Source organism: Alternaria conjuncta (genome assembly GCF_024043145.1).
Source record: "Alternaria conjuncta strain BMP 0040 chromosome Unknown scaffold_27, whole genome shotgun sequence".
NCBI classification, from domain to species: domain Eukaryota; kingdom Fungi; phylum Ascomycota; class Dothideomycetes; order Pleosporales; family Pleosporaceae; genus Alternaria; species Alternaria conjuncta.
This window is the reverse complement of record NW_026250116.1, coordinates 193501-204847: the sequence shown is the minus strand read 5'-3', so window position 1 is coordinate 204847 and position 11347 is coordinate 193501. Positions and strand designations below refer to the sequence as shown.

Genomic DNA, 11347 nt, shown 5'->3' with positions numbered 1-11347 from the left:
GTAGATATCATTTTGAGTCGGCTATTCCAACAGCATTATAGTACACTATTCTCTTCCTCATTTCTTCTTACCATCCAAATCCGTGTAAAAGTTCCATCCAAAGTTACCCGAAGGATCATTGAACCGCATCTTCTTATCAATACCAGTAATCTTTTCTACATCTTCCTTAGGCAGGGCAAAGTCACCCTCCAGATTGGCCTTGATCCTTGACTCAGTCTTGCTCTTGGGAATAACAGAATGACCTTTGGCGATGCCCCAAGCCAGAGCAACCTGCGCTCCAGTCTTGCCATGCTTCTTGCCAATCTCCACAAGCACAGGGTCGTCCATGAGTTTGTTCATGTTCTTCCCAGAATCGTAGATCTCATTCTGATTGCCGAACGGCGAGTACTGCGTCACATGGATACCCTGTTGCTTGTGGAACTCCGTGAAGTCGTTTTGCTGAAGATACGGATGGCATTCGATCTGGTGAGCGGCAGGCACAACAGAAGTCTCCTTGATCAAGCGCTCCAACTCCGCTTTACTGAAGTTCGAGACGCCGATTGCGCGGGCTTTGCCGCTTTTGAAGCACTTCTCCATGGCTTTGTAGGTGTCGACGTAGTCGCTGTCGCCCACTTTGACTTTACCGGCGGAGTCTTTGGGGAACATTTCTGAGCCCCGGGCGAAGGGCGAGGGCCAGTGCATGAGGTAGAGGTCGAGGTAGTCGGTTCCGAGGTCCTTGAGGGATGCATCGAGTGCGGCTTCTACGTCGTCGGGGTGGTGCGAGTTGTTCCAGAGCTTGCTGGTGATGAAGAGCTCGGAACGGGGGACGCCGGACTTTTTGATGGCGTTGCCGACTGCGGGCTCCGTGCCGTAGATGCGTGCTGTGTCGATGTGGCGGTAGCCGGCCTTTAGGGCCATGGTGACAGCTCTATCTTCTGCATTAGTAAAACAATACGCTTCTTAACGACAAGACAAAAGCTTACGGTTCCTGGGCTTCCTTGTCTTGCCAAGTTCCAAACCCAATGGCAGGAATCTTGGCGCCCGTGTTGAGCGTGTGGGTTGTGCCGTTGTGCGCCATTCTGATTTGTTGCGGGAGGACTTGTCTGGTTATTTGTGAAAGTCGGTCTGTGGAAGTTGTGCGTAAAGAACGTGACGCAGATGAGGCGAACATGTTGGCTTTATGTGTGCTATGAATTGGAGTGTCTGGTTCGCTCTTAGTGAGTCTTTATGGTACTCAAAAAGAGGGTAGGTCATCGTCATGGCGGGCGATGAGCTTCCGAGGTTCAAAAACGATGATGTCACAGGGTTCACCACAACCATCATGGTGTCGATGGAGAATGCGGGAAGCTAGACGGCAGATAACGAACGTTTGACCTCGGGAAGGCTAAAAGCGGAGGACACGCTTGACCGCTTCTTGGAATGGTGTTGATCATCATATTGTTATGTGGATGTGATGACATCTGATCCGGGGTTAAGCACCAGTTGGAGATACCCACAAAGCTTCGCATGCGAAGGATGTTACACGTTGTGAAGGCGATAAATGCATCTTCGTTATCAGACACAGCTTGAGATCGTGACTTGTACGGGAAGGATCACTGGTAGGTTGCCATCAAGCCATGCGGACTCCACAATTAACGTTGTACAACTTCAACACGGCTTCACTCAAAGCACCTATCAACACGGATCGTCAAGCGAATAAAGTCAATGAATAGAGCACAGTGGTATTGAAGAGAATTCCAAGCACTAGTCAGACTTCTATTGTCCAAAGGATTACAATCTCGCAATAGCGATGCGCCGAAGCATGAAAAATGATGCTGGGTACAAGCAAAGGCCTCAGTGCCTACCGCCAGCATGAACGGAAAGATATGGAAGAGAGGGGTATCAAACAAGCCACCAGATGAACTATTGAAGCGAAGAGTAGTTCCACCGCTGAAAGTTCCAATACGAACGAACCAACCCATACAAAAACGCGACACAACCCTCAGACGTTCCGTCATCGCTGCTATTATCCGACGAACGTGATTGGGGAAGAAGAGGATCAGTCTCGCTACTGTCAGAGTCATCTTCCGAAGTAGGTTCGTTCGGCTCCTCTTCCAAGGAAGGGTTGTTCGGGTCCGGTATGCCCATTTCATCCAACGTTCTGATATTCGACTCAAGCAGGAAGTTGAGATGCTCGGTTGGAGACCTAGCAATCCTTGTGAGCCATGTGACCCGCATATTCAAACGTGGAGCCTTGGGACATAGTAGGAGTGCGGATGCGGATGTGCAAAGGATCAGGTGTTTACTGAAAGACGAGAGCGGTGAGAATGTAGTTATTAGCAAAGTTCCAGTAAGAGTGCGACTCGAGAGTTTCGTTGGGTTGATATATACGTCCGCCGTATGCGAGACGAACTATGAGGGTGGGATCGAGCTACATGTCGTTAGCAATGTACATGCAGTAAAGGAGAGGCATGGGGACAATGGAGTCCGACATACCTTTGCTTGCATCTTCAGCTTCTCAATAATGGTCGCGACCGAGTCTCTCATCCGCATGACGACCTGATGATCCCGCTGGTCGTGGCTCGTCCTTAGTTTCACACGTATAAGGCTGCCGGAGTCGTCGGCGAGGGTATCTTCAACCGTCTCCTGCACAGCACTGGCGCTCGCATCTCCAGCCAAGTCTTTGTCGTCCATACCATCCTCTTCTGCTAGGCCCTCTGGCTCTACTACCACCCACTCGGGGACTTTGTATTGGACGCCAGTCGCATCGTAAACGCCTCGCCAAAGCAGGCCCGTTGGGCAGGTGCAGTCACTGACATCGAGCATCGTCTGCGCCTCTTGCAACTGACCAGCCTGTAGATGCTGCGCTACAAGACGTATGGCGCCCCATATCTGCTCCGAGCCCGTGACCTGTGTATCCCACCAGTCTTCGCGCTCCTTCTCTAACCGCGATCGGGTCCATGTCGAATGCGTAGAGTCTGTCAGAGGCTGGACGCGGCTGCTGCTCTTAGCAGTGGGTGAAGCGAGCGTGTTAGGCAGGCGCGAGCGCTGAGTCGGGGATATGGGCTTGAGAGGCGTGTTGGGGCGGTTGTCGGCATCTGGGCGACTCGTCGGTGGGTGCGCATTGCCCTGCGAAGCATGTGAGGCGCGTGGTGAGGGGATAGAGCTGGGTCGCGTCGACGGCGCTGTGATGTTACGCGACGACGAATGCGCGAGGACAGCAGGCGGAGTGTCGTCACTCGTGCGGGATGCGCAACAACCCTAATGGTGTGTGTGTTAGAGCGTGCGAACTGCTGGTACTTGCGCTGAGACACGCGATCGGCATCCACCTACCATGGTGACGTGATGACATGTATGGCCTAGCAATGCACAGAGCGAAGGTAGGAATGCAGCGGCAATACGAGCGGGATATGAATGTGAACGCAAGTGAAAGATGATGGCATGGGCATCGTGTTTCTCAGAAAGAGAATAAGGGCGAGCTGTGTTGGGTAGAGACGAGGCTGCCGGGTCCAGACATGGAAGTATCAATCGATAGCACCAAGGAAGGCGCAGTCAACCTGCGCTGTATGGTTCCCCCAGTGCGCCTTCCGCTCTTGCCGTGCTCATGATGCGACAATCTTGCCCAAGCCTTGCCACATGTCTTCATGCGCGCACCCAGGGCTGGGCCGGTCTATTGCAGGTTGGTGTCTAGTTCACACTCATCCGGGCAGCACACGACCGTTGTGAGTGAGCGTCATGCAACTTGGTCGATCCACGCGGCATACTCCTCCGCGCAAACCATCGCTATCATTGAGTCAAGACATCACAGTACACACAGCTAACACTTCAGGTAAGAGCAAACGACAGTTTATTAGAGATTATTACGTCGATATGTGCCCTAGTGGCCGCTTGTGTACTCCTTCCAACAAGGCAGTACGCAGAGGGTATCCGGGGTATTGCGCGATAAAACAAATGCGTCCGAGATCCGCCAGTGGTATCAAAACGAGAGAAACAGTTACAGTGGTATCAGTCTAAACAAAGAGTCCGTCGCGATCCACCAAGAGAGAGTGACAATGAGTTGGTCCAGATGCAAGGAGAAATCAAATATGAGAGGGGATATGTGAAGAAGCTTGATCCAAATGTGACGCCTGAATCCGGGTTCAAGATCCAAAGCAGATTTTGGGGGTATCAGTGGCCGGCGGTCAAACAAGGGATTTACGAAGTCTTTGCTTTTCCGTCATTCCGTCGTGGCTGTCGTTGCAAAGGCTGACATCTTCCCACCAAACCTTACGCAGTTGTAGCGACAGTCGGGTTGGCGCTTTTCGAAGCATCGCCCACACTGCTCTCAGCGGGGATGTCGGCTACGACAGGGGCGGTGGTCTCTTCCTTCTTCTCCTCAACGGCGGGGGCGGCAACGGCCTCCTCCTCGGCGACGGGAGCAGGGCTGGCAGCGTCCTTCTTGTCCTTGGGCGCCTTGTTACCGGTCGCCTTGGAGAGCGAGCGGCCGAGGTTGCCGAAGAACGACTTGCGCTTGTCTTGCTTGGGAGCCTCGGTCTCAGCGGTGGGCTCAACCTTGGTCTCAGCAATGGGAGCAGGCTCGACGGCCTGGACGGGCTCAGCGGTGGCTGGCGCGTTGGTGTCAGCGATCTGGGGAGCAGCCGCGTCGACCTTGGGCTCACGAGCAGGCGACTTGGCGCGGTCCTTGGATCCGAAGAACTTTCCGAACTTGAAGTGATCCTTCTCCTTGGAAGGAGTAGAGACCTTGGCCTCCTCGGTCTTAGCTGGCTCGGTGGCAACGACGACGGGCTCAGCAACGACAGGTGCGCCAACCGTGGCCTCCTCAAGGGGCTTGGCCTCAGCGGCAGTCTCGTTCTCCTTAACGGGGGTGGAGGCAAGACCAGCCTCGTGCTCCTTCTTCTCGGTGGTGGGAGACTTGAGCTTCTCAACGAAGGATCCGAAGATGGAACCACGCTTCTGAGGCTTGGGCTTCTCAGCGGTGGCGGGAGCAGCGGTCTCATCCACCTTGACCTCCTCAGCGGGAGCAGCGACAACAGGGACGGCGGGCTCGGCGGTGGTCTCCTCAGCGGGCTTCACAACGTCGTTGGCGTTGACGGGAGCAGTGGCGGGGACTAGAAGATGTTAGTACGAGATGATGCAAGTATGGAGCGGATGAACTTACTCTCGTCGAGGTGAGGAACAACGGCGGGCTCCTCCTTCTTGACCTCAGGCTCAGTCTTAGCAGCATCGGTCTCCTCCTTGGGCTCCTTGTCCTTCTTTCCGAGCAGGCCGCCGAAGAGACTGGCACGCTTGCCGCGGGAGACAGAGCGGGACTTGCTCTTAGCAGCCTTCTTGCGCTTCTCCTCGTCGGAAGAGGAGCTGGAAGAAGATCCAGTGCGGGCAGCGACGGGCTCGCCAGCAGCGGCGGTCTCACCCTCGGCGAGCTTGGGGGTCGCGTCCATGCTCTTCTTGGGGGCGGAGGATGTAGCTCCCGCTAGCGCGGTGGGCTTACCTGCGGGATGTTAGCCTACTGCAGCACACAGACAGATCGCCCACTAGTGCCATCGCGAACGCGACGCGACGTGGGTGATTTGGAAAAACGTACCAATCTTCTCCTTGTTCTCCTTGTAGCCCTCGCTCGACTCGATGGTGTCCTTGGACGCCTTGGCCTCGGTGATGGCCTTCTCGACGGCGACGAACCATCCGTCACGCTCGGCGGCGGTGGTGGCCTCGAAGGTGTGCTTGTGGCCGGAGATCTTGAACGCGAAAGCGACGGCGCCGTCCTTGGCGAGGTCGGTGGCATAGGCCTGGGTGTGTTAGACTGCGTTTTTGAACTGAGCAGAATTCAACATACCAAGTTGAGGACACCGGCGGGGTGCTCCTTCTGGTCGGCGTGCTTGACGAAGAAAAGGAGGCCCTTTCCGGTCTGGCTGGACCAGGCGACAACGGGGTGGGCAACCTCGGGCTTCTCGCCGCGGAGGTACTCCCTGAGGTTGTCGGCGGCAACGGGCTCCTCGCCGAACCAGAAGTACTTCTTGGCGAAGCGGAAGGCGCTGGAAGTTGTTAGTAGACGGTCGGAAAATCGTCAAATGCGGTTGCACTCACTTCTTCAGGCCAGGCGCCTTGTAGCCGAGCGCACCGCTGTAAATGGGCTCGACGACCTTCTCCTCCTTGGCCTCCTCTACGGGCGCTGCGGCCTCGCCCTCGGTCTTGGGGACATCCTCCGTCTTGGGCGCCTCCTCTACGGGCGCGACGACAACAGGCTCGCTGGCGACAACGGGTGCCGGCGCAGGCTCAACGGTGCCGACAGTTCCAACCTCGGGGTGCTCGACGGGCTTGGGGGCGTCGACGGGGGCAGACATGGTGTGTGGTGCAGTTTGTTTGGGAGAGCGTGCGTGTGTGGGGTTTGTGGGTGCGAAAAGAGGAGTGTTGTGAGGCAAGCTCGGGTTTGGGTATTACAAGATGTACGGAAAGGGAAAGTACGACGCTCGCAAAGTGCAGCGGCAGACAAGCAGGCACGACCTTGTTAAGGATGCGAAGGGCGGTGAGGAGGAAGAAGGATAGAAAATCTCAGACGCCCAAGGAAGGGGAGAACTTTAAGGTGAGGGCTGTTGCTAGGTAGGGGTTCAGGTGCAGGGATGCCACCAACGAAATTGGCTTTCGCGGCTGCACGTCCTCTTGGACGGACCCGCCAGCTGCTAGCCCGCCCGAATAGCACCATTCACCAACGTTATGCACTCTGACCTCTGAAACGCCCGCTGTGCATGCCGGCATCAACCTTTGCTATCGAAGCCAGAGTTGCATCTACTGTGCGTGATCCGGCATCTGGCGGCCTCCACGTTGGCGCCCACGCGTCTGATAAGCAGAGAGGTCGACTGACCCTTGGGCGTGGTCGCATGATCCAGCTGCCCCTCTTCACACTTGCCCACGATCGGCCATGTATGTCTGGCAGAGGTTGCTATCTTTGCGGGCTCACGAGACTGATGACGGCTCCAAACACGACAGCCGGCGCCGTCTTGGGCAGATAGCTCGTCTTTGTCATCGACACCCATTTTCACTAGGTGTCCGCTGTACATCGACCAGTATACAGCGTTCGCACCATCAGTACTCCGGGCACAGTAGTAGTGCCCAGGTGAGCACCACTGAGTATAACCGTGATCGACATCGGTATCTTGCATCCAACCCACTCCATGCACATCATCACCCGAGCGCCCTCGAGTCTCACACACCCAAAAGGCGGCTCTACGGCTGGCCGCTGCAGTGAACACCTCCCTCAACACCGCGCACCTCTGTGCCACGCCTCCGCCGTCTTGGTTGCGCCGTCGCGAACTCTGCACAACTCGCACTCTCGCGCCATGCCAAGCCTGTCTGAGCATTCAAGGCTAGACACTTCTAGCGCCTGCACGTAACGAATCGCGGCACGCCACCGCCCTCCAAGCGTGATCCCCGTTTACAAAAGGCGTCAAGACCCTGGCGCCCAAATTGCTAACCTTTGCACTGGTGCTGGCGAATGCTGCCGAAGAGACTACGTGCCGCCATCTTAGTCTTGATGGCGTTCACGCACGCTTGACTTTCTTTTCTTGCCAGTCCGATCCTGTCGAGGCTGGTGTTAGATCTCTGGTTCTGGCATCTGCATCTACTATCTGGCGTGGTCAACACCTGCACTCCTGAACAGACCAGTCCTGGCATAGATCATCCAGATTGGACACCGCCTTGCCACAGCAACGGGTGAAGTGAAAATTGCTAAACCCGGACTGACTCTCAAGAATGGTCGCCTTCATCTCAGATCAGCCGAAAACACCTGGCCAGTGTGACTAGGGCCATGCCGGCTCAATCTTCACCTCACGTGAAAGGGGCGTCTACCACGGGCAGCACCATGGACTAGCCTGCCACAGCTTGCACTCCAAAAACTCTCTGTTACGTATCAAATAATAGTCGCCCATTCTCCAGCTGCCCCATCACCTCGATTCACATCATTGCTGCTGCCAGACCTGAGACGCACAAAAGAAATTCCGCTTGATCTACATGCCTCCTGTCATCTCAGCGGTGGTAGCCCAACATCGCGGTACGCACAGAGCACTCGATAAAACTCCGCAGACGATCTCCCTGACAGTAATTATGACCGTACCCAATCCGCGTCTCGCTCACCGCCACAGGCACTCGGGTGCAGCAAATTTGGCGACAAGAGGCTGACGGGTTCCCGTGCGGCCTTGTGCCTGGGTTGTTCGCAACCTTGTGCACCAAGTCATGTTGCGCGCCGTTTCATGCCTTTGAAACGCTAAATGCCATCCAGAACTTTGCCATATTTACACTCCACACGTTAATCAACATCTGACAAGCCACCATCGCCGTATCTCTGATCGAATCTCTGAGCCGCTGATAGCCCTGTTGTTGACAATTTATCGTCGCCCTTGCCCCATCGATGAACTGTGGAACTCGCGTCCCTGACTACTCTCGCTTCGTGGCTTCTTCTGGAGCGCGGAGCGAGTTGGCTACTCGAAGACTCCCGGCCGGGCTCCACCACACGAGTCAACGTCGATAGCGTGTACAACTACGGCTACCACGAGCAAGCCATGCGATACTTGTTGAGGTGTGGTTCTCTCAAATCTCACACCACATGTCAGCTACATGGCATACAAAGTACAAATAGTCTCAGCAGCGCCACCTAAATAGTCCTGCCAATGTTCCCCGCACGCCGTAATTGAGCCAACAGAACACTCCGCGGGAGGTCATCCACCATCTTCACTACCAATGCATCACAGCCAACACCCGATATTGACAACGATGCACCGTGCGAAACAGTATTACAGAACCAACACCAACCTCGCATGCAACACGCGATAATAGCGGTCGAAATAAGCTCAAAGCAATGGCGCTCGACTGCCGCTGCATGGCGGGGAAGGAGGCGATGCGCGTTGGTGGAGACGGCTACCTCGACATCTGCCTTCCTCATTTGGCTGGGTGCACTTTCCGTGTCTATTCCCACAACGTCATCGCCTCAGCCTCGCGGGTCCCTTCTTACCACAACTAGAGCACTTGTCACCGTATGGCGGGAATACATCCTATCGGACCATTGGTGGGTATCAATTGCTGATTCTATGGTATACAGGCTGCCTCTTCCCTCTGTGTGCACATTTTTTCTCTCTCTTCACTTTCTTCCGTCTGCTTGCATACTGCTCTCCACGTCCTGAAAAGCAGCGCTCCATTGTCTTTTGCTCTCTTTCCCACCAACATCTGCCGCACGGTCATATCCCGTGGAACCTTTGATTCTCGCCTCTGTACGCTCCTGCCTGTTCCTCAGGACGTTTCTCATCTTCCGCTCCTTCCTCAACACCTCCTTTGACTTGATAATGCGTTTCTTTTCCGCCGGTCTGCCCTTCATCGCCTCATCATAGATATCCTTCCTCGACTTCCCAGGCTTAATGATATCATACGCAGACCGGGACCCGAAATCAACCTTCTTGTAAGCAACCTCCCACTCGCACTCACTCGCCGGTGGTCCAAAGCCATGGGGCCGCAAGTCGAGAGTGGGGAACCCTAGCAATGTTTGCTCGCCTGTCTTGCGGTCTATCCGGAATACGGCGGGTAGTGTGAAGCGCAGATCGGCTGGTTTGAGCAGATCGAAAGCAGCCGTGATGAAGCGATAGGGACTATTTTCTGCAGGTTCAAGCATTCGGTTCTTGATCTCATGGGCGGTGGGTAAGTAATCGTCTTTGCTAAAGATACGCAGCACGATGTTGTCGTACGTAAGTCGATTGGTCAAAGAGATCCAGTAGCGGCCATCGAAGAGTCGCCACATTTCTCTCTGCGATGGTTTACCCAGTTTTCTTTTGGGAGGATAGACGATGTTCAATTCAGGATTTGCTCTTTCCAGCGTTTCAAGCGGTTGCCGGGTAAGCAGCCATTCTCGTGGGTGGGTCAGGTCTGGGTTGATGCCTTCTTCTTGGTGCTCGGGCTTGTTAAACGGCGAGGGCTTGTCCCAGAAGCGCCACCACACGTTGTAGACGCAAAAGTTCTTCTTTTGGAGCGCTTCACCCGGTACTACGTTTTCTTCGAGCTCCTCGAGTTCGGGATAGATGCGATAGGCGGATGCGGCGAGTTCACCAAGAGGTGCTTTCGTGGCGGGTGTGACTAGTCCTGCCACGCGCTCAAGCAGGCAATATGCCGTGTTCTTCGCTTTGATCTTGTCGGCTTTGGTGTTTATCGGGTATGGTAGGAGGTCGGAGAAAGGGGGAAATCGGACGATAAGACAGCCTGTCTGTATGTCGAGTTTCATGGGGCATTTATCGAAGAGTTTGTCCGCGAGATCTCTGTGCCACTTGATGCGCTCTTGCATATGCTGCGAGATATTGACCAGCGACTTGACACTCAAAGCCTCCGGAAGTTTGTGGTTCTGATATATATGGCGTATAGCGTTGCGCGACGTAAGTGTCTTGATCTGGTTCGTTTTGTCTTCTGCCCAAGCTACACCCTTCTCTTCGCACGTCGCAATAAGTCTGGTCTTCTCAAACGTCAGCAGAGGCCGCAGGATCTGCACACCTCCTTGTTCGACCTTGAATGGTACCAGCCCGGTGCGATCTGGCTTCTGGTGCTTTCCGCTGTGGTACACCCCATGTAGGCCCTCGCACTCTGGTATCCACTCTCTGCGCTGCATTGCCTGAAGCCCGGAGCGCAGCCTATTGTTCGCCAGCCTCATCACGACAGTCTCGGCCTGGTCATCCGCATGATGTGCGAGCATGAGGCGTGTAATCTTCATGCTTCTACATGCTAGACCTAGGGCTTGGTAGCGGAGCGTACGCGCCTCCGTCTCGAATCGCTTGGAGTCGTTGGGATCGAAGGCATCGGGCCATGTAAGGGGAAGAATGGTGATTGGTATACCAACTTGACGATGTTAGTACTTGACCGCCAGATAAGTATCATGGATTCTCACGCTTCGTATGTAGTTGCTGTGACACCCATTTCGCTTCCTCTGTACTCTCCGGTCTTACTTTGTGGTCTACAATGAAGCCATGGGGAATAGGCAGCTTGGGGTCTTCTAGTCGAGACTGTGCGTATAGCGCAGCGAGTGCCATTGAATCGACACCCCCACTGATGGCAATGCCTGTGTCGTACATCAGTCGCGCATACTTGCAGCGAATACGACTGCGACTTACCCAAAAGATTCTTGCCTACATCATCACCCTTCTCTTTCACGAACACACCATCTCGCATAGCCGACATGAACTCATCGTTCCCAATTGGCAGAGCGCTCGTAGACTGCGCGCGTCGGAATAGCCCAGCTACATGGCTCCGTCTCGCAGTATGGTAACAATGCCCGCATCGTCGGACATTGTTTCTCCACATAAGAAGCACTGTCGACGCCGATGCAATGCGAAAAGAAAGCAGCTAGCAAGGGACGAATGTGAGGTTACTC

At 54.8% G+C, this 11347-nt stretch overlaps 4 protein-coding genes across 4 annotated transcripts; all 4 read right to left on the bottom strand.

The window, feature by feature from the left end:
* Positions 1-57: 57 nt before the first annotated feature.
* On the bottom strand, positions 58-1057 carry J4E85_010902 (uncharacterized protein; the record flags this gene model as incomplete). Its single annotated transcript, XM_051475105.1, has 2 exons — positions 58-907; positions 963-1057. 2 exons carry the CDS (start codon positions 1055-1057, stop codon positions 58-60), a joined length of 945 nt encoding a protein of 314 aa, XP_051321131.1.
* A 1203-nt stretch (positions 1058-2260) lies between these two features.
* Positions 2261-3294, bottom strand: J4E85_010901 (uncharacterized protein; the record flags this gene model as incomplete). Its single annotated transcript, XM_051475104.1, has 3 exons — positions 2261-2389; positions 2455-3087; positions 3292-3294. 3 exons carry the CDS (start codon positions 3292-3294, stop codon positions 2261-2263), a joined length of 765 nt encoding a protein of 254 aa, XP_051321130.1.
* Positions 3295-4224: 930 nt separating this feature from the next.
* On the bottom strand, positions 4225-6296 carry J4E85_010900 (uncharacterized protein; the record flags this gene model as incomplete). The annotated part of the gene is made up of 5 exons (XM_051475103.1): positions 4225-5066; positions 5117-5446; positions 5540-5741; positions 5789-5987; positions 6040-6296. 5 exons carry the CDS (start codon positions 6294-6296, stop codon positions 4225-4227), a joined length of 1830 nt encoding a protein of 609 aa, XP_051321129.1.
* Positions 6297-9082: 2786 nt separating this feature from the next.
* Positions 9083-11154, bottom strand: J4E85_010899 (uncharacterized protein; the record flags this gene model as incomplete). The annotated part of the gene is made up of 3 exons (XM_051475102.1): positions 9083-10815; positions 10865-11035; positions 11088-11154. 3 exons carry the CDS (start codon positions 11152-11154, stop codon positions 9083-9085), a joined length of 1971 nt encoding a protein of 656 aa, XP_051321128.1.
* Between the last annotated feature and the right edge of the window lie 193 nt (positions 11155-11347).